General features: G+C 40.1%; 1 protein-coding gene across 3 annotated transcripts in view; it reads left to right on the top strand.

Annotated features, from left to right (window-relative positions):
- The window catches only part of kcnk12 (potassium channel, two pore domain subfamily K, member 12), a 53,272-nt gene that overhangs the window by 29,498 nt on the left and 862 nt on the right, over positions 1-22,912 (top strand). For 2 of the 3 annotated variants that reach the window (XM_002935380.4, XM_018094132.2), the window contains one exon: positions 14,597-15,488. In XM_002935380.4, the coding sequence (XP_002935426.2) occupies positions 14,597-15,488 (892 nt within the window). Of the gene's footprint in view, positions 1-14,596; positions 15,493-22,912 lie in introns of those variants that run through there. The other variant, XM_031902922.1, reaches the window with a different exon arrangement.

The raw sequence follows: 22,912 nt of genomic DNA, 5'->3' as shown, positions 1-22,912 counted from the left end.
GTATTTTTTGCGATTTTTTCGTCACCGTCGCGACTTTTTCGTAGCCGTTACGACTTGCGAATTGTCACGACTTTTGCATAGCCATTATGACTTTTGTGAATTGTCGCAACTTTTGCATAGCCATTATGACTTTCGTGAATTGTCGCGACTTTTGCATAGCCATTACGTCTTTCGTGAATTGTCGCGACTTTTGCATAGCCATTACGTCTTTCGTGAATTGTCGCGACGTTCATGGATTAGTAAATGTGCACCTTAATGAAGATTAGAAATCCGGCGTTGGTAATTTATGGTTTTTTTTCTGACTGACGTTGTTAGACCCATTAGCTACTGTTAAATATATATTGTATGTATGTATAAATATTTATAGTATTTTATGTTTTTCTCCCTTCTCCCTGTTCCCCAAGCAGTTAGCAGTTTATAAATGTAATCTAGTGTCCGCAGTGCAACCTGCCAGGCTGATTTAAGGCTACACATTTAGGCCGGCGCTAAATAATTAAAGTGCTCTTGGCCGCCGTGTATTGGTTTGTTCCACTTGCAGCTTCTGTTCAGCCTGATAGCAACTCCCTGTGCTTGATTGGCCATTCATTTCTATATAAATCTACCCAGCATTAATTTTGATATTCTTGTTATAGCCAACAGGGTGACTGGGACTACAGCCTTCTCCTTCTGGACAATAAATCTAATTTAGACAGCATGATTTGCTGGCAAAGGAACCAAAACCCAAGCCCTGTATTTAATAGGTTTTTAAAAGTTTGTCACATTATAGCTCAGCCATGATTGGTTGGTACTTGATCTTTGTCCAAAGAATTAATCTATATGAATTTTATCCCACAGATAATGAAGGCCAATGGGAATTTCTGGTCAATCATTGACAGATATAACACAATTTGATTGATGTTAAATTGACCCCCGTGGCACATAGTGTTGCTGCTTTTTCCAAAAAAAAGTCCTTTTTATATTTGTATCTTTTTCCCTATAAATAACATTGGCATCAAGCATAATTTTTACCAGGCAGGTGGTAAACCAACTGGCACAGTATAAAGGAACTGATATGGCTCATGTATGTGTAGGGATCCATAGGGTTAACTAGTCCCTATGGCTTTAAACCCTGCAGTCTCCTGTTTTGTGCTGTTACTGGGCAAAGACCCATGTATCAGTTTGAGTTGCATGTGTGTGTTTATTGGGTAACAGGGAGACCTCTCCCTTGGCCCTCTGATATAGTGCTTAGCAGGGGGGTGGGGCTGCCTCTTTGGCTGTCTTTGCTCACAGGGGAAGGAGCACTGAGCCTGGAGCAGGACTAGGCCCCAGTAAGCCATGTGCCCCAGAGTGTTATCACCCACTCTGGTGAAGTCGGGGACAGGGACCCCGTGAATGAGGAGCAGTTAGAGAGCAAGTTTTGTGGAGAACTTTCTAGGAAAGTGAGATAGTGAGGGAAGGGAGCAGAGCAGTTTGGCTCAGAGGAAAGTAGCTGTGGCAGTTCCTTCCAGACAGGCACTGTTGCCTCAGCGTAGGGCCACGGTTTAGACATAGGAGGCAGGTAGTGTGTGAACCCTGATCCAGAGTTGCCGTGGGGCCCTGAGGGCTATAGGAGTTCAACCTGAGGAGTGTGGTACCCAAGCTGACTGTTCCAGAGAGTGGGAAACTGAACCAGTGGCACTGACCCTGCCCAGGCTCAAGGGGAGTTGGGAGGAACGGGTGTGCCCCCTCTCTGTGCTTTCCTCAGGGAAATGCTATGCTAACTGATGTGTGTGAATATATTGCATAATCCTGCACATTGATTGTCTGACAATAAACCAGTTCTACTGTTCAACTGCAAGAACCTTCCATTTGTTACATGCACTGCACACAGCTACAGTGGGTTGTAGTTGCACTACACCATAGCTCCGTTTGGTCACTTCCACATAGCGAAGGCCCATCCTGAAGGATTGAGTCGTGTGTACCCCGTGCTGTAGACCTGTCTAGCTGTGCTGTTGGCTTGGTTACAGCCAAGAAAGGGTTACATATGTTTACCATTATGTATGTGTGGACTGATAGGCCTAATATAAAACAGGGACAGTGTTTTTTACCACACGTAGAACAATATTATTACACAGTGGTTCTTCATTGACCTATGTAAAAGTATGGAATATCACATTTCATGTTTATAATTATATCTAAACCAATATCTAAGATGATGGTAACCAAGCTGTGTGAATCCACACTGGGGGCAAAACAATTCCACTGGGATTATTTCATGTTTTAGCAGGTTTAAGGTCTGGTGATCCCAATTACGCAACGGTTTCTTATCTGGAACCCCCCCCCCCCCCGTCCGAAGCATTCTGGATCCTAATCCATAATAGAATCTATAACTGTTTTAAGGGTGGCCACGTGGCTGATATTTCATTGGCCCAGTTGGTAAAATACCAGCCTTATCAAGGGCAGGGTCAGTATTACAAATTTGCCAGCAATCTATTTGCCAATAAATAATAATAACCTGTCATTTTGCTCCTGGCCTTCCCCCAATCCCTGCTTTCCGACTGGCCCTTTCCTCTCCAGCCCCTCTCTCTCCCCATCCAGCTTACCATATTTCTGCCCAATTGGACCATATTGCACCCCCTGTTATGTCATTGTCCTAGTCCTTTGTAATAGTTTTGCTATTACATAATAAACCCACCCTTCATGGTCCAACTCTCCACCCCTATCAACCAGGCTGGATCTTTCTTGTAAGAAAGGTGGCAACCCAACCTGTATATGTGTTTGTGATTTTTTTTTTTAGTTGACATACAGATTGGATAATGAGGAGTCATCTGGAAGTATAATTAACAACACTGTCATTTGCAATTAATAGGCCAAAAGCTAAACAAACAGTACAGTGCAGAATACAGTACAAGTGGGGCATTAGTACTGATACTGATAGAGAATTCCTGTTATCATCATGTTACAGGCAGAGTCCGGTGTAAATGGACGGAGTTCTTTCTGATAAACCTGACTTGATAACAATGCAGGTAGAAATAGGACGGAACACTTCTGGATACGGGGTTCTTTTTTGTCCAGCAGACAAGCTTAATCAGTGAGACAAATAAGCGCTGGCAGAGCGTATGGGAGCCCTGTCTGTACAACTGGATGTTGGGAGTTTCACTTGCTTATTTATCGAGACATAAGATCAATGCTGGATGCAGAAAGCCCAGTACAGAGTCAGGCACGAATGGACTTGCACATTACAGAGTAAGAGCTACTTAATGGCTTCTTTGTATCCTCATTAACAGGTGTTTTATTGCAACGTGCCAGACTCTTAAAGCAAATATTTTTTAAGGGATTCTGTCATGGGAAAACATGATTTTTTTGTTACAAGGCGCATCAGTTAATGGAGCAGAATCTGCATTGGAATACTTTTTTCAAAAGAGCAAACACATTTTTTTATATTTAATTTTGAAGTTTGACGTAGGGCTCTGATAGACTTCAGTCTCTCTTTACTGCTGCGCTGCAAGTTGTGCAGTGATGCCACTCCCCGCCCTCCCACCCCAGCAGGACAATGGGATATGAGAAAAGTGCTCAATAGTGATGAGTGAATTTTTTCGCCAAGCATGGATTTGCAGCGAATTTCCACATTTCACCATTGGGGAATTGTCTTGCCATTGAACACGGCGAAAATAGTCATTCAGCGCTAGAATTTTTTCACTCAAATTTTTTGATTTTTCAATAAATAAATCTCAGTTGAAAAATCAGAACTCAAAATTTCATCCAATTGTGCTTCTGTTTAAAAACATTTAACAATTGAAGGCCTTTTAACTTACATCAAGAAAAAATACAGTTTCTTCATCTGTTCCCTATGTTGTCACTACAGGAGAATTATGTATGTAATATACAGTGACAATTTTTCTAATGCAAAACCACAAAAAAAATGAGGCCCCTAGCGAGACTTTCCCAAAGATGTCCTTTTTATGAACATTTTATTCTGGCATGACTGTATTTTGCAATTCATATGTTTATAGATTGCTGCAGCGTTGCCATGGCATATGTTATACAGGTATGGGATCCCTTATCCGGAAACCCATTATCCAGAGAGTTCCGAATTACGGAAAGCCCGTCTCCCATAGATTCCATTATAAGCAAATAATTCTATTTTTTTTTAAATTATTTCCTTTACTCTGTAATAATAAAACAGTACCTGTACTTGATCCCAACTAAGATATAATTACCCCTTATTGGGGGCAGAACAGCCCTATTGGGTTTATTTAATGGTTAAATGATTCCCTTTTCTCTGTAATAATAAAACAGTACCTGTACTTGATCCCAACTAAGATATAATTACCCCTTATTGGGGGCAGAACAGCCCTATTGGGTTTATTTAATGGTTAAATGATTCCCTTTTCTCTGTAATAATAAAACAGTACCTGTACTTGATCCCAACTAAGATATAATTGCCCCTTATTGGGAGCAGAACAGCCCTATTGGGTTTATTTAATGGTTAAATGATTCCCTTTTCTCTGTAATAATAAAACAGTACCTGTACTTGATCCCAACTAAGATATAATTACCCCTTATTGGGGGCAGAACAGCCCTATTGGGTTTATTTCATGGTTAAATGATTCCCTTTTCTCTGTAATAATAAAACAGTACCTGTACTTGATCCCAACTAAGATATAATTACCCCTTATTGGGGGCAGAACAGCCCTATTGGGTTTATTTCATGGTTAAATGATTCCCTTTTCTCTGTAATAATAAAACAGTACCTGTACTTGATCCCAACTAAGGGATATAATTAATCCATTTTGGAGGCAAAACAAGCCTATTGGGTTTAATCAATATTTAAATGATTTTTAACAAACTTAAGTTATGGAGATCCAAGGAAAACCCCAGGTCCCGAGCATTCTGGATAACAGGTCCCATACCTGTAATAAAAATGACCCAAGTGCCAAGAATTTTGCCTCTGGTCTTTGTTGTTTTTTAGTGTATTGGTCACCCAGAGGCACTGCCACCCCGATATACAGTTGTGGATTGGACATGGTGTAAGTTGATTAAAGTTGCATTCCAGTCAATTCCTTTAATTTCCTATATTAGGAGCAGGACAACAGGAATGAAACAGGCTTAATAAGGCAACAGTGATAGACAAAGAGTAATAGACCGTAGGTCTGCCCCATAGCAGGAGTACATGCCAGGGCAGTAAAAATGTGCAACATGTTTCAGTATATAGTATGTAAAATGCTCACATTTATTGAGCACTTCTTCATTGATTGGACAATTTCATCACACCCGGTTCACATTTTCTCTCCTGCTGCCTTCCCTTCCATTCACCGTAATCATTCAGGCAAACCTTTTCTGACCACAATTGTAGCCATTTATAGTGATGTGTCACCATTTTATGTTCCTTTTAATATAGCTAACACCTGCTAACAGAAGACTGAGCACAGATACATCCCCTGAGGGGATGCAAAACATTCCTATATTTATTCTGCAGAAAGCTTTACCATACCTGAGTAAAGAGCCTTAGAAGCTCCCTTTGTTTGTTTAAGATAGGTGCCATTTTAGCTTGGTAGCTCAGATTACACAGAGTTGGGAGGGGGATCAAATTCTGATGGGAGAGGGAGAGGTAGAAGGGAGAGAAGAGCAAACTGAACAGACTCCTGCCCCTGCCCTGAAGATTTTGTTCTAAAAGAAGGAAGGAAGTGTGACACTGGAGAACTTGTTTACACAAAAGAAGAAAATAAATCCTGTGTTTTTTTTGATAGAGAACTCTGTGAGTGCTCATGGCTGTAGTTACATAGTCCTTTCTGATAAAGCTTACTTAGTTTTTACCTTTCCTTCTCCTTTATTTGAAGTTGGATTCTCTGTAATGGTTAAAGGAACAGTAACACCAAAATATGAAAGTGTATAAAAGTAACTAAAATATAATGTGCTGCTGCCCTGCACTGGTAAAAGTTGTGTGTTTACTTCAGAAAGTCTACTATAATTTATATAAATAAGCTGCTGTGTATCCATGGGGGCAGCCATTCAAATGGGAAAAGGCACAGGCACATAGCAGATAACAAATAAAACAATATTGTATTCTACAGAACTTATCTGTTATCTGCTATGTAACCTGTGCCTTTTCTCCTTTTTTCCAGCTTGAATGGCTCTACTACTATAGTAGTGTTACTGTAGCAAACACACCAGTTTTACCAGTGCAGGGCAACAGTGCATTATATTTTTATTACTTTAAAGCTCTTTCATTTTTTGGTGTTACTGTTCCTTTAAGTTGTACTTCAAGCTGCCCCGTCTTGGTAGACCCTAATTTTTCCTTACCTTGTTGCCCTAAGAGCTACCCCAACTTCTGAAGTCTTCGGGTATGAGTATTTAGACTGTGTTGATTAAAACATGCTGCAAAGATGATAAAATGAGAAAAGGATAGAAAAGTAAAAATTTACAGTACAGCTGATTTTAATATATTGTGAATTGCATCATTTCTCCCCAGAGCAATTCCTGGTTGGCCAATTGCAGCAGCACCTACACATCCACAAACAGGTATACATAATAAAGTAACTACATTACAAAGACGTAAGAGCTCATTCACATCTGCAATTGCAGTAGCTCAGATTTCCCTGCAGCCAGTTGCACATAAAACCCTGCTCACTAAAATTACTTGCACCCAAACATTCCCTTTGCAGTTACATAGAGGTGCTTTCTGCGCCGCACAGTACTTCCTGCCTCCTGTTTTGAATCAGCTCAGTTGCACCTACTGACACAGGGGAACCATGAAACTGCCATCACCTCCAGCATTGGCCACCATTGCGTCAGGCACAGCACCCTCCCTCTGGCAGCTGCCATTTTAGCTTGGTCTCAGTAGCTTCCCTGTGGCAGGGGAAAAGGGAGAGGGAATAATAATAAGCATATTCGAAAACTTCAAAAACCATTATCCAAAGTAGCAAGATACATCAGACTGAAAATGTACAGTTTCAGGTTGCCTAGTATGCAAGTCAGAAACACATTTCACTTCTTTTCTGTTTAGAAAATTCATTACTTTATATCTCTGCAGTTTAAAGAAATACTTTCTATTCCAGTCACAAAGAAATTCTTCATTTCACAGTCAGAACATGATAAAATGTGTTTTTGTTACATTTGTCTCCTTGTGACACCTCAGATAAGTGCTCTCCAATGGGTTCTTTATGCATTCTACTAGTCTGGCCTACATGTTGTTACTTACATTGGCTGCAGATGATTGGATAAGTCAACTGTATGTAGTACGATTAATATATTGCAGAATAGAATAGAGCTTGTTATTCAGCTCGGACTTGTACAAACAGCCCATAGTGTATAACCAATATGGCAGGAGTAAGTTTGGTATTTCAGGAGGCCAGATAGGGGCCAATATGTTACCAAGAGTTTGTGATCTGCACATGGCTGTATATAAGGATACATTTGGCAACCTCAGAATCTGACATAGAACCCACAGTTCCTCTATGAGAAACATTATAGGGGTAACTATTCCGAGGTGTATGAAGTGCTCTTTCAAAAGCATGTAATAGATCAGGCAGTCGATGTTCCATAGTATGGTGATGACAAAAAATCATTAGCATCTGAACAAATGCTTCTTCGCCTTAAGAGCTGTCCAAGTGGAATGTTGGCAGAGCATTCTCTCTCTCTCTCTCTCTCAATAAAGGTAATAGCAGTGCGTTGGAAATATTGGATGAATTATAAATTAAGCTAATTAGAATTTAAATACAAATAAAATGTTGCAAAATTCAGTTGTGTGTGTGTGTAGTCTGTATAGCTACCATCATAGAAGTATTAAATGGATTATCATCACTGTGTTGAGTTCCCACTAGCTCATGTATAGGTTTGCATAGGATGGTGCTAACATTGCTCCCGTGGCCATGCCACATTTGTGCAGAAAATATTCTGTTCTGTGTCTTTCCAAATAAATTTTAAGTCATCAATATATCTACCATATTAGAAAATAGAATCTTTAAGTGGCTTATCACCATTGTGAGTTCCCACCCTCCTATCTATAGGTGTGCATAAAATGGTGTAAACTTTCCTTGTGCATTCCCATGCCACATTTTTTCAGAAACTATTAATAATCAAAGCTTAAATTATAAAGTAAAATAATTTTCAGATTCAATATAATCATTTAAATGAAATGCTATTTCCTGTAAACCCAGAGAATGTGGAATGCCCCAGTGGCCCTGCACCCCCCAAGGTGTCCCCGCCGGCCTCATCCCCTGCCGTCTCCCCCTTACAGCTGCAGGGGCCCCAGCAACCCACCCTATGTCCTCCACCTAACGCATCAGGGGAAACGCATCCGGGGAGGGACACCTGCTGCCGGGGGAGCGCTAACAGGGATTGGGTCTGGGCTGCCGGGGGCTACCAGGGCCTGGGGCCCACCATGTTTTTCCCGGTGTGCTGGCGGCCCAGTCCGACCCTGGAAGGTATCCTCCAAAATAGGGGTGCCCAGACCTTTTCCCCCGGCGATCTACTTTTGACTCCTCCCCGTATACGTACGCGACGTGGCGTACATACGCATACCCAATAAACGTGCCGCACTTCCGCATTCGAGCTGCAATTCCGCATCCCAAGGCTTAGACACGGCCCACCAGAAATCCACAGGGGATCGACTGGTGGACCACAATCGTCATCTTAGCCACCCCTTAGCTCCAAAACAACAAATCTCATAACTTGTAAAACATGGCTGTTGTCTTTCCAATAGCTTGGAAGGCGGAGCACAAAAGGCTGGAGATAATGATCTATAAATTTTGACAATGGTCTCCCTAGAACATTTACATTCTATAGCCTAGAGCAGGGCTGTCCCAGGTATTTTTATGATCCTCCACCTCCCTTTTGGCTCCACAGACTGCTGTGTATGACATTATCAATTTGATTTCATTTGGCCCCCAGACATGCAGTTTGCAACTACTTGGCCCACTACATGGAAATAGTTGGACAGTACTGGCCTATAGTATTGATCTATCACCAAGAACTATTCCACACATTCTGAAACAAATATGGTGCCCCCTGGCCCCTAACACAGTAACGCTCACGTTGAGGTGGTGCCAGCCTACCTTGCCTCTTGGGGATTACATTTCAGCAGATCTCTCCCTCCATAAGAGTTAAATAACCATCTACATTTATTTGTTCACAGATAAAAATAGAACTATTGTGAAACATGATTTTGAATTGCAAAATATTTGGCTCTCGGCTTCATAGAAATGTCAGTATTATATGATAGAATCTCTTGTTGCGTGAGCAGTGAAACCTGTTATTAAAGTTAATAATACAGATCAGCATGTTGTTCGCTACCTAGATATTCTACTGAAAAAGTGATGATTTCGGCAGCCAAAGAACTATTTTCAGCAACGATAATTATGTGACATAAAGGGAAATATTGTTTGCTAGAACCACAGTAAATGAGAACATCAACATGTAATGAAGCGGGAAAGTTTTGTTTTTTGTTTTGTCTGTATTTCCCCCCATCATTTTCACACCGGTGGCCGAATGGTTTTGACTGAAGATTGACATGTAGGTATATCCAGGCGGCGTAGGGATTCTCAAACAGCAATCACCAGATTTACAGATAGGAAAAGAGTAATGGAAATTGCAATTCAGTGGCCAAGGTTTGAGCACCATTTTATTATACAAGGGACTACTTTTCTCTGGCTCATTTAGACAACCAGGAAACACAACTGATAACTGTATAGTAAATAGATGCCATACCGAAATGTACAGATACAGGTTTATCTAAGGAATGGAGTCACAACCTACACAGAAAATGTCTTCCTTTCTGGAATTTGAAGACTATACAGTTAGGGATTTATGTTGTGTGAGCTATAGGTTGTAGGGATTAGTAGTGATCCCTGTGATAGTACATGGGCTCTCTGGCATCTCTTCTTAATAAAAATTAGACAAATTTGTATGAAATGAATAGTATACCATAGGCAACCAAGTTACTGCTTCCTGATACCAACGGTAAGATTGGCATTGCAAAAGTCTAAGGGGGAGGGGGCAGAAATTCTAAACGGAATGTATATGATTTGTGTCAACATATATGTGGAGGAGGGGTGCCAATTAAAAGATAAACTAGGTCCACAGCAACATAAAGTATGGGATTGAAGGGCAACTAATAGAATAATGCATCCCTGTAACTCGCGCACACAGGGCTAGGTAAATTGCTGTTGTTGTGTGAACTGTCTGACTATCACAAGGTACTGAGGAAATAAAGGGGCAAATTGATGTTTTTCCCCCAGAATTCCAGTGTGATTGTGTGCACTGATTTGTTCTCACAGAAGTAGTGCTTGACACATCAGCAGGTATGTTATTGTGAATGTGCATTCTTGCAGATCGGATACAAGTTGCAACCCTAATTATCCCAGTTGGAATGCCGTATTTCTGTGGTTCATACAGCATCCCTGTGCTATTCCTTTGGCGAAAGGCTGTGGCGCCTGTTGACGACTCACGTTGAACCTTGGAACCATGTTAAATAGTGGTGTTTAATGGCATTTAAATAACATTATTATATATAAATGAAATTTCAATTCTAATACTGACAAGTCTTTCAGTACCAACAGAACTCTCTTTGACACTTTATTAATTGTGCAGGATTTTGCCCCAAACCATCAAAAACCAATAGGAGGAGAAATTAGTTCTAGTAATAAACTGGGGAGGGAAATGATTCAGTTATTTGCTTCTTGTATTTCATTGGCGGAGGCACTCAATATCCCAGCAGCTTGGAGAGAGATATTTCTTGATATTTTTTCTTTTATCTGACAGAAGTGCTAAATCCTATTGTCTGAGGCATGTCTGAAATGTCATACTTTGAGTGATATTTGTTAGGTGCTCTATCAGCCACAATTGTTGGAACAAACATCTGTATTTATTATGTTACGACAAGCAAGTCATACTAAACTATAGCCCAATGATATACCATTGCATTATTCCCTTTCCCTTAATGTAGTCCTAAAATAGAGTTAAAGGGATTCTGTCATGATTTTTATGGTGAACATTGTATTTCCTAATTACACTGTTTACATAGCAAATAATTCACTTCTACCATTTAAAATCTTGTTCTCGAACCAACAAATGTATTTTTCTGAGCTTTCAGAAGGAGCCAGCGCTACACAGTAGAACTGCTTTCAGGTAACCTATTGTTTCTCCTACTCCCATGTAACTGGAGGAGTCCCAAGCCGGACTTGGATTTCTTACTATTGAGTGCTATTCTGATACCTACTGGGAGCTGCTATCTTGCTCCCTTCCCATTGTTCTGCTGATCGGCTGTTGGGAGGGGGGGGGGGATATCACTCCAACTTGCAGCGCAGCAGTAAAGTGTGACTGAAGTTTATCAGAGCACAGGTCACATGACTGTGGCACCCTGGGAAATGAAGAATATGGCTAGCCCCATGTGAAATTTCAAAATTAAATTTCAAAAAATCTGTTTGTGTTTTTGAAAAATGGATTTCAATGCAGGATTCTGCTGGAGAAGCTCTATTACCTGATTAACCAGTGACTGTATTCCTTTAAGGTAACCCTTGTTACCTTAAATTGGGCTCAATAATACACTAACCTGATATAAAAAACAATAACAAAGGATTCTATTGGTCAGTGACTTTTGTTTTGCATTCCAACATGTCAGAGATTGTTCCGTATTGATGATGGGCAGGGGGGTTCAGGTAACAGCACTAGGTGTGGGCTGGGTGTTGGGCCAAGCCTAAAGCCTCTCCACTGGGGATGCAATTGCACCAACCATTGAAGAGACCATTTTCACCCTGCCTATGTTTTACTTAAATGGAGGGGGTGGGCCAGGTGTATGTTAGAAAAGGTTGCTTAGCAATGGGGGAGGGTTGGGTTCACAATTGAATATTTACCCCCCTCCATCATTATTGTGTCATACATCGACAACTGTTGTGTTCTCCACCCAATGCCTCTTGGGCCAAACAGTTACATGCAGTCAAATATTGGCATCTACACAACATGACAAGTAGCTATAAACATAAGTGTGCCAAAGAAAGGACATTAGAAGATTACATTTTTACTAGGACAGATTCAAGCTGCAGATTCAGGCACTTCGGACAGTCGGTAGTTTATGTGCCCATACATGGGGCCCTCTGATAGGCCCCCCTGATATCTGGCCAGATATTTATTGGGCAGGTTTGAATATCCCCACTGGGCGAGGACGACGTTGCCTCATTGATGCGGTGCTCAGCCCGACGGCTGCATTTTCATCACTGTGATCCAATTGCTTGAGACAGTCCTAAATAAGTACTTGGGTTTTATTTGCCTTTAAAAGGTTCAGATGGTATTGAAACTCTCTTGTGGAAATCAGTGTGTGATTGTCTATTGTTTTAGTGCATTTGCCATAACTTCATCAGGAACAAAAACTGCAGTCGTCCCCTAAACCTCCCACTCTGTCAGGCTAAACACTAACGATTTCCCTCTGCAGCAATGTCAGCAAGTTATGATTCTGTCAGACACGTCAGTCACAGACACAAAAGGCTCAATTGATCCCAAACTCAAAATGTTCCCTCAAAAGCTGCTCTGCCACTGCAAATATTATTAGCTGGCAGTTTAACGTCCTTTGAGTGATTATTCTGTGATTGATACAGTTGAGTTGGACTTAATAGGTGTATATCCTTAAATCCAATCAGTAATGGCTGCAATAGCTCCCAGCATCCCAATTCATAATAAAAAAATCATAGAAAAAATAAAATAAAAAGATATATAACTTCTTCATAAGGAAATGGAAACCCACAAAACAAATGAATGTCGATCAGAGTGCTTTTCTGGGAACATTAACAATTTACATTCAATATTTTCTAGTTTTCAAGATATGAGCAGTTTTTACAATCCTAATATAATGGATTTAAAACAGCACCACCTGCTGTTCATTTTGGCCGACTGGAAATGGTAGAAATTTAATTTATTGAGAAAAGGAAAGTTTTGTGATGTTGCTCTGCTTAGAACTGAAAAAAAACACATCAGATGACTTCACAAGGGCAGTTGTTTTTACAATATAAGCCCCCCCAAGCTGCTGCCCTAAGCACAAGCCCTCAGAAATAAAAAAGGAATTCATATTTTTCTGTGATAAAAATACATAAATATTATTGTTAGTTTGAAAAAAGTACTTTAGGGTGAAGACACACAGAGCTACTAGTAGCAGCTGTTTTTTGACGGCTACTAAACTCCAGAAAATCCCCTGCCATAGACAATACTGAGAATTGCCTCTGCTAAAACACACCTACAGTCAATTATCAGTAGTGATGAGCGAATCTGTCCCGTTTCGCTTCGCCATAAAATTCACAAAACCACGAAAAATTAGCGAAACGCATTTGTCGAACAATTATTTTTTTTTGTCTCCCTTTTTTTACACAACCGCACCCAATTCGACATGACTGCTGGCTTTTCTGACGTGACCGCGCCCAATTTGACGCGCAACAAAAAAATGTTTTGGCGAATTTTCACAGAAGTTTCGCAAATGGTGAAATGCGGAAATTCGCTGCGAATCCATGCCTGGTGAAAAAAATCGCTCATCACTAATTATCTGTAAATGATCAGTATTGTCTATTTTAGTAGCCATGACAAGTAGCTACCTAAGGCTCTTCCTTACAGTGAGTGACATTAAAACTGTTGTAGAATAGATTCGGCTGTACACTATATTTCTGTCTTTAGTTAAACATGGGTTCATCTTGTGATATATAGCTCACATTTATCCTTAACAGGTTTGTAAGTTTATTTACCTATTAATTAATGAAATTATAGATATACTGACAAACAAAACATTGGTTTCCCTTAGAACTCCCTTAGAGACTTTTGAGGTGGAGGCATCATTTGCAGTCTAGTATATGCTAGCTCATAACAAAGCACCTGAAACTTGATTATGACAGTACATTTCCTATAGTTTTCAGCATATCCAAGATCAGTGATCCCCAACCAGTGGCTCAGGGCAACATGTTGCTCCCCAACCCCTTGGATGTTGCTCTCAGTGCCCCCAAACCAGGGAGTTATTTTTGAATTCCTGACTTGGGGGCAAGTTTTGGTTGAATAAAAACAAGATTTCCTACCAAATAAAGCCCCTGTAAGCTGATAGGGTGCATAGAGGCCCCTAATAGCCAATCTTAGCCCTTATTTGGCTCCTCCATGAGGTGCTTTTATGGTGCTTGTGTTGCTCCCCAAGTCTTTTTACATTTGACTGTGGCTCATGAGTAAGAAAGGTTGGGGATCCCTGCTCAAGACAGTTCTCCCCTGGGGAACAAGCCTCATAGTTTGGGAACTGCTGTCTTAGAATAAAGATCAGTGTTCTGATTCCCCCCTGCCCCAGGTTTAATATGCTTTTCATGGTGTCTAGCCTTCACAAGTTGCAACCCTTATAGCCAAAATCTGTTTTAGAAAACATTTCCCAGGGAAATTAAATACAATTGCTAAAGTTTTAAGATGGGGAACACTTATTTTGACTTCTGGTAAGCACTGCTGTACCTTATTACTTGTTGGATAGTGTGCTATGTGCATAGTGTTAATGCTATATCAAAATAGGCCATCTGTATGTTGTTTCTTTTCTTCTTCTTTTCCATTTCAAAACATTCATACAAATTACTTAAACCCACACAAGAATGTATACAAATCTTTAATTGTCATTGTTTTTCTCCCATTCTTGTAGGCTTTGGAATGACCACACCAGCGACTATTACCGGGAAAGTGTTCCTCATCTTTTATGGCCTCTTTGGATGTGCTGGAACCATATTGTTCTTCAATCTCTTTTTGGAGCGTATAATATCACTTCTTGCTTTTGTTATGAAAGCTTGTCATGAAAGGCGACTGCGAAGAAGTGGACTTCTACCTCCTACTGTCCGAAGGGGATCAGCTGTGTCGGAGGTGGACAGCCTTGTTGGTTGGAAGCCTTCGGTCTATCATGTCATGCTCATCTTGGGTATATTTGCTATCATTCTTTCTTGCTGTGCATCGGCTATGTATACTCCTGTGGAAGGATGGAACTACATCGACTCCTTGTATTACTGTTTTGTGACATTTAGCACAATTGGCTTTGGAGATTTGGTAAGCAGCCAAAATGCAGTGTATCAATATCAGGGATTATACAGGTTTGGAAATTTCATGTTTATACTATTGGGAGTTTGTTGCATTTACTCTCTTTTTAACGTCATATCGATTGTAATCAAACAAGTTTTAAACTGGCTTTTAAAAAAGTTTAGGTGCAGATGCTGTAATAAGTGCCATAAATCAAATGCCCGCCTGGGGCGCCGCAATGCCATCACGCCTGGATCTCGCTTCCGCAGGAACCCCCTGTCAGTGGAGACAGATGGAAACTATGACAGTGACACAGAGGGCAGGAGACTTTCTGGCGAGATGATCTCCATGCGAGACCTCACGGCATCCAATAAGGTTTCTCTTGCCATACTGCAGAAGCAGTTATCTGAAACAGCCAATGGCTATCCTAGAACTGTTTGCATCAATACCAGGCAAAATGGCTTCTCAGGAGGGGTCGGAGCCCTAGCCATCATGAACAATAGGTTGGCAGAAACAAGTGATTCTAGGTAGAGTTTTTTTTTTTAAATTTCTATCATATTTTAATATCTTTATTTTTTAAATAAAATTGCTAAACATATGGTTTCATTTCTGAATGTCTTCATACTCAGCATTAAGGCCAATCCAATCATTTGCCCTCCATATTTATTACTTTTCCCATATCTCAAGATCCACCAAGCCAACATGTACATGCATGATGAAGAAAAGAAGAAGGTCATGTTCTTTGTTCAGTCCCATGATGAACACCTTGAGTTTTTGTTTTTTTTATCCAAGCAGCCTTAACATTTGTGATTAGCAATCAATCAGATTTTATCACTATATATTAAACTACCTTGTGGGTACTTAAGCAACAGCGGATAAGGGATTTTAACAGGCCTATTATATTTGTGCTCATGTGACCATAGAGTCAAGGTATCCTAGGCAGGAATGTCGATAATTTAACTCTTAATTGCATATTTGCATCGCAGGCTGGTCCTTGGTTTACATAGGAAGGTATGGGTAGCCAATTGTTTATGGTCAAATGCATTTAAAGGAGAAGGAAAGTCTTTTTGGCCTAGAATCTCCCTCTGATAGCAGCTGCCTTTTTAGCTTGGTCTTGGTAGCTTCCTGCTGCAGTTATAGCCATTGGAAGCTCAGATCACACATTCCTAAGGGTGGGGGAAGTGAGTTCTTAGCCTTCTTATGGGAGAGGGGAGCAGGAGAAGGGAGGGGGAGAGGAGAGAACTGAGCAGACTCAAGCCCCAAACCTGAATGAGCCCTAAAAGAGAGGGCTTTTAGACTTCAGACTTTTTAGACTTAAAGAAGTCTGATATTGAAGAACATGTTCCCAAAAAAGGTGACAAGAAATCCTGTGTTTCTTTTGATAGAGAACTCAGTGCAGCGTTTCTGATAAAGTTTACTTAGTTTTTTACTTTTCCTTCTCCTTTAAGATTGAAGCCATGCAATGTATTCATGAAACCACTCATCCACCTATAGGGTCACGTTTGCATGCAATGTAGAAAGCATGTATATTCTACTTTAGTTTTTCCTATTCTACTTTGGTTTCTTGGTTTTTCCTATGGAAAGAACCTTTTTTGTAGGAATAGACACATCATATGCATCATTATGCCAACTACAATATTTGCTTGCATTGCTAAAACTTCTACCCCCATCGTTGTATAAACCAGGGCTGTGGAGTCGGTAGATAAATTCTCCAACTCTGACTCCGACTCCTCAGTTTCTGATACTTCTGACTCCGACTCCTCTGTTTTAAATATGCTAATGTATTTTATACATTCATTGAAGGAAAGGAAGGAGACATACATGTCATTTAACCACAGAACTACTGGCTCTGCATTGGGCTTTATTCTTATATCAGAGAAGTAATTAATTATGACTGTTTGTGAATTGGGACATTTAAACTTGCTATATTTTTTTTTTTTATTCCCATTTAAATTTAGTAGGAGTCGGAGTCGGTTCATTTTTTGCCGACTCCGACTCCAGGTACCCAAAATTGCCTCCGACTCCGACTCCTCGACTCCGAATCCACAGCCCTGGTATAAACCCCACATTCCTATTCAATTATATGTACTAAATTAATTCATTATGATTTTATTTATTAAATGAAAGTATAATAGTTCAATTACCAATCCCAACCCATAGGTCTTTTTTTGATAGCCCCTACCTAAAACCAACTCTAAAGTGAAATTTCTAAGCCATGTCAACCAATCAGCAAGTTGTGTTTACTGGTCAGCTGTTTGAAAACAAACATGTGATTGGTTGCTACGAGTAACTAGATGTGGACAACCTAAAGACTTTCTATTACATTACCCCGCAACTGCTTATATCTAAGAGGCACTAGTAACAAACAGATGTGTAGGAACAAACCTTAATGCCATAGCTGCCATATTATAACCCAAAACTATCTCTGTTTTTGGTATTTCACCAAATCTATACTTGAAGTTTTGCTCTTGCCTTGAGGACTGCACATTGAGTACCTACTTCCATATATATGGTTGTTATGGCAGCCATTTTCCCTGATAAAGCATTTTTGTCAAAATACAAAAAAAACCACAGTGGTCCATTTTGGGCACTTTGGAAAGTGTTTGGAGTAGCCCATGGGCCATGCAAAATACAGTACCAGAGATCAATACCCTTCTGTACCAGCCCCTAAATGTTTTACTGAGAAGCTTTGAACGTGGTTGAGGCCATATTTTGGTCTATTTTGGGCTCCCAGACACATAAAGTGACCACAGATTTGCTCATTATTTTGTATTTGTCATAAATGTGCAGATGAGCTCTATGATCATTGGTCAGTACGGATTTCTGGCGCACAAGCCTAAGATGCAAGCAAGTGACATCATTAACTCATTACATCAACAAAGATGCGTCTACTGACATATATTTTCAACTTCATTACAAAAGTAGACCCTACATTTCTCCCGTATCTGTAACATTTCCATTGATGGGATATTTGCTGCAGGAAGGCTTTAGATAGTTTGCCCAGAACAGCATTTCTTATTATGTACCCTGAGTGTAACTCATAGCTGGCTCATTTAGTACTGTATATAGTAAAAGAAATGGATTGCAGCCATGCATATAACCAGAGAACACACCATGTTTTGGGAATTTTCTGCCATATTCCTAGATATCGATAATATGTTGATGTCTTCAATAAGATAATGATCCATTTAGAAGTAGAATAACATCTGTACTGTATTGTTTACTAAGTTTACACTCCTGATATTCTTAGTAGCACCTTAATGCCTGTGGTCAGCCATAGCTTCTCATTTATCAATGGGCTACTAGACTTGGAAGTTAAGAATTTCTATGAATCTTCTTAATTTACTTAATGTAATATCTGAGCCTTTGGTATTTCTGTAAATCTGTATAAACTGGACCTAAAACGTAGTCAGGGCACCTACAAGGCCCTCTATACTCCCGGTCACTGGAATGGCTCTCGATTCAACAGAAAATTCAAGCCATCCTGATTTTTACTGACTTTTGGCCAGATATTGGTCAGGGAAGCCTGTCAGAGGGCCCCATACATGGGCAGATAAGCTGCCCAATTGGGAGTTGTATGACTTAATTGATACGTGTTTTGGATGTTGAACATGCATGCTGGGGTTTCAGGCTTGCTTCTTTCCAAACACTGTGGGCGAAAGAGAATATTATAAAAGATATGGACAATGACCCAGTAACTCATGATTCATCTGATTAAATGATGTTGAGCTCCAGACATTGTAAAACTGCAATCACCCTGGTGCTGTATTTGCAGGTGCTAGGGATTCTATTGGAATTGGATTTTCATTCTTCTGTGTAGCCTATGCCTTTGGTCAAAATCCTCAGCTTTTCAGGTGTAACCAATGCACTTTCTCTAATTCCTAGTCATAGTTGAAAGGTCCTGTTGTAGGGAGTATTTATAGTCAGATATATTTGAGTAAGATATCAGGTAGAAACCAAAATAAACACCACGCAGGAAAACCTAATAATGTATTAATGTATAGCACATCAGTGCTGCATGAAATTGCAACTTCCAGGATCATCTCTGTGCTGTGAAGGTACCAAGATCCGGATTACTTATGTGGTGGCGGTGTACCATTGGCCTAACTCCATATTGTTTGCATAGTGTCCACTTCATCATTTGGCACCATTGTACTACCAGTTGTTATAAGATACTGTTGGAGCTGTAGTGAGAAAATAACTAGAACTGGTGTTTAAAGTAGTAGAAAGATCTCATCATTTTCCCACTGAAATGACATTAGAAGGGACATGATAGAGTCATCTATTTATCACTCCCCTTGGGAATGTTTTTGATTCCATAACGCCACCAACCCATCAAATTATGTTGAGCATCATGCAAACTGTGAAGTAGGAGGCGTGCAATGCAGTTCTTGTTTTATTGCTGAAGAAGGATATAGGAGGTTTCAGCAATTCACATACAGGCAAGAATTTCCATCTAACTTTGGATTCATCCTGTTACTTTGAGTTGCATAAACTTTAAATACAGTAGAAAGAAAGGAGCCTTATTCCTGATTAAATGTAGTTGGCCAGATAGGAAGGTGGTGCAAGTCAATAATACTTATGTTTGCTTTGAGAAAACACAGGAAACTATGTATACATACATATAGGCAAACTCATAGCAAGAAAGGGGAGGAATATCAGCCAGATGTCAGTAGGGAAGTGCCAACCATGTTTGACTAGAAGTTAATGTTGCAGTGGCTACATACACTCGCATAGGTGGTGATAGACCTAAGAAATAGGAATTGCCATGCCAAAGCACTATTCTTTTGGTTCCTCTGGTTCTCCCTTTTAGTGTGACTTCAATGGTCCCTGTGGTTCTATGATCTGGACTGCACCTCCCCATGTTGCACTAGCACGTAGGAAATAATGGTGTATGGGGGGTGTCAGGAATCATCAAATTCTGGCTTTATTTTTGGCCTTCTGCAGCAAAGACTTTATAGATTTTATCCCCGATATTTAATATAGTGCTATGAGATAATGAGTTTAACTCTTTGACTCATAAAAAGTAATATTTTTCTCCAAGTTGGCTCTAGGCTGAAAGCTTTAATGCCCATTATTATTTTCAGCATCATTATTATGTAAATTGTTTCTCAAACAGGAGTTACTTAGCTCATTATATAGCGCTATTTCCCCAGTAATACAAATGACAAGTAAATGTTATGAGTTGTTTCATGATATAATGAATAATAGTGTGTTTTTTCTTTGTCCGTGAGAGTTTTCAAGAGCTGATTTGTTGATTATTGTAGCACCGCCAGTGCCTGTATCACATATATCTTTTCTATTGGCTTTTAAAGTCTGACATTTTCTAAAATGAAAAGATATAAATAAATGCATCCTTAGCTTCCCCTGCATAATTTTCAGCTTCCCACCCTTGTGAAAGGGGCTAACCATATAGTTGCAAGAAACGATGCAGATAGGAAAACCCAATCAGTGGGCTGGTTTATGTAGCTAAAGCAATATGTTCCTTTTGGGATTAAGGTTGAATCCCCTATTTCAAGACGTTTCATGCAGAGAGACTTTTATGTATGAAATCTGAGATATTTAGCTATTGAGAAGGTACGGGCACCTCCGAAGGGTGGGAGATAAGTATAAAAGACGCCTTTAGTACATATTTAAAAGGAGACAGATCCTAAGGCTGATGCCACACGAGGCGTGTTTACGCGGTGTATTTTCTCAGCCTAAAAACGCCGCACAAGCCACACAGCCCCTGACTATGGCGTTTTTCAGCCTAGTACTGGTGACGTAGCAAATCCCGTTTCCATGGTGCTAATAGTGCGAAATAGTAAAAAACGCAGCGTATTTCCGCTAGGTCTGGCAGCTGCCTTTGTGTATACATAGGAATAGCTTGCTGTGCAAATACTGGCGAGTTTCAGCCAAGGCGTTTTCTAGCGTATTTCCGCATTGTGTGGTTTGCTTCGAGTCTTTTCAAGTTATTTCTATGGATGATGATATCGGGCGTTTTTCAGCCGCTGAGAGAATTAGAAAATACGCAGCGTAAAAACGCCTCGTGTGGCATCAGCCTTAAGGAAGATAAAACTTATAATGTCTCCTTACATTAACATGTTTTGGTTGTCTGTATGATGGGCATAACACATAATTATTGGGGCGGATCAGGGGTGTGGCCTAAATTGTCACCTTTATAAAAACTGAAATATTTGCAGGAATGTTATAGGAGGTGAGAATGAATATCTGCCTTGTGAAGTGTCTGCACATAAGCTTTGGTCTAAATAAACCTTATTGTCCATACATGAACCAACTGTGTTTATTATTAGGGGTAATGATAACAGTGGAGGCTTTGCACTATTGAATACTGTTTTGTCAAATGTTTGCAGGTATTGCACATTGTTGTACATAGGAAGTCGAGAACAAAATGTGTATATGCTAGGAATGCATGGGCCTTCTGTGCCAACATTGTAATGCACTTGCAGTGATACTGTGGCTGCTTCATGTAGATTATTGACATAATTGGGCAGCCACTCTGATGCTCTGGTGCTTCAATTGACTGGATTATAGGGTATATAGTAGTGCCTACAGGTGAGACTTCCCACTATGTACCACAAATAATCCTTCAACTGTTAACATAAACCACATTTTGGGGGTTAATTTATATTTTAGCTTGCAAAGGGAGCCTGGTCAGGGCAGCTATTAGGTACAGCAGTACTATATGTCCGTGCATGATGTGTGTTGTGCCGCGTGCTCCAGAGAAGGTTAAACAGCCAAATGGGTCCATAGAGTAGATGAGTACAAATAGGTACATTAGTGTATGGCATTTTACTGTGGGTGCATTAAAGTGAAGATATGAGAATTTGTAATTTCTAAGAATGAATGAGATGTTGGGTCTCTATTCTTGACTTATTGTTTGTTTGTATGTATGAGTGATTGGTTTATACAAGGCAATGGGATACACAGCATATTCTTGACTAGCTCTTCTGTACTAGATAAGCAAATAAGAAACTTGCTTAGATACATGCAAGCCATGACACCATTGTTTTACTTTCCAACAGAGGGGCAGGTATTAGTCTCACTCCTAAATTTCCTTTAGGGACATGTCACAGTCTCTAATAGGGCAGAGCATCTGCCAGGGGGCCCTCACCCATCCTCTTAGCCAGTGATCCCCAACCAGTGGCTCTGAGCAACATGTTACTCACCAACCCTTGGATGTTGCTCCCAGTGGCTTCAAAGCAAGTGCTTATTTTTTAATTCATGGCTTGGAGGAATATTTTGGTTGCATAAAAAACAGAGCCTCCTGCAGGCTGCCAGGCCACATGGCGGCTACCAAATTACAGCCCTTATTTAGCACCCCTGGAACCTTTTCTATGCTCGTGTTGCTGCCCAAGACTTTTTATATTTAAACATGGTTCACGGGTAAAAAAAGGTTGGGGACCCCTGCTCTTAGCCGTACAGCTGAAGAAATGATTTCAAAAATTATGAAGGAACAAGAACTCAGTTGTAGGAGAAAACAAATTTTTTGCTTGTTGGTCAGTTATCTTTATTTATATAATCTAGAACTTCACGTTTCAAGGCTACAGAACCTTTGGAAAATGTACCAGTTCAGTTATGGACTAAGTTGCCTAAATGTTATTGTAAAATCTTATTTTCCTTTATCTAGGGTCCAACACTGTGCAATCCTGTTGAATGTTCTCATTTATTCCAGTGCATGAAACTGGAGGCTGCATGATAAATAACCCTTCCATTACTGATACCATCATGCCTTCTGCTACACACTAACCCATGGTAACATCTACTTCCCCAACATCATTTAACCTCTCTAGAAATATGATCCTAGTAACGGCCTCATACACTGACACCATCTCGTCTAACTATACAGTATGTATTAGGCCACAGTTACAGTTCCTACAGCCCCTGGCTCTATATTATACAACCATACACACTAAACTCCCTTTCTGTGTAATTTGGGTTCTGATTCAAT

This window comes from Xenopus tropicalis, chromosome 5 (assembly GCF_000004195.4).
Source record: "Xenopus tropicalis strain Nigerian chromosome 5, UCB_Xtro_10.0, whole genome shotgun sequence".
In the NCBI taxonomy this organism is placed as follows: domain Eukaryota; kingdom Metazoa; phylum Chordata; class Amphibia; order Anura; family Pipidae; genus Xenopus; species Xenopus tropicalis.
This window is presented reverse-complemented; position numbering and strand designations above follow the sequence as displayed.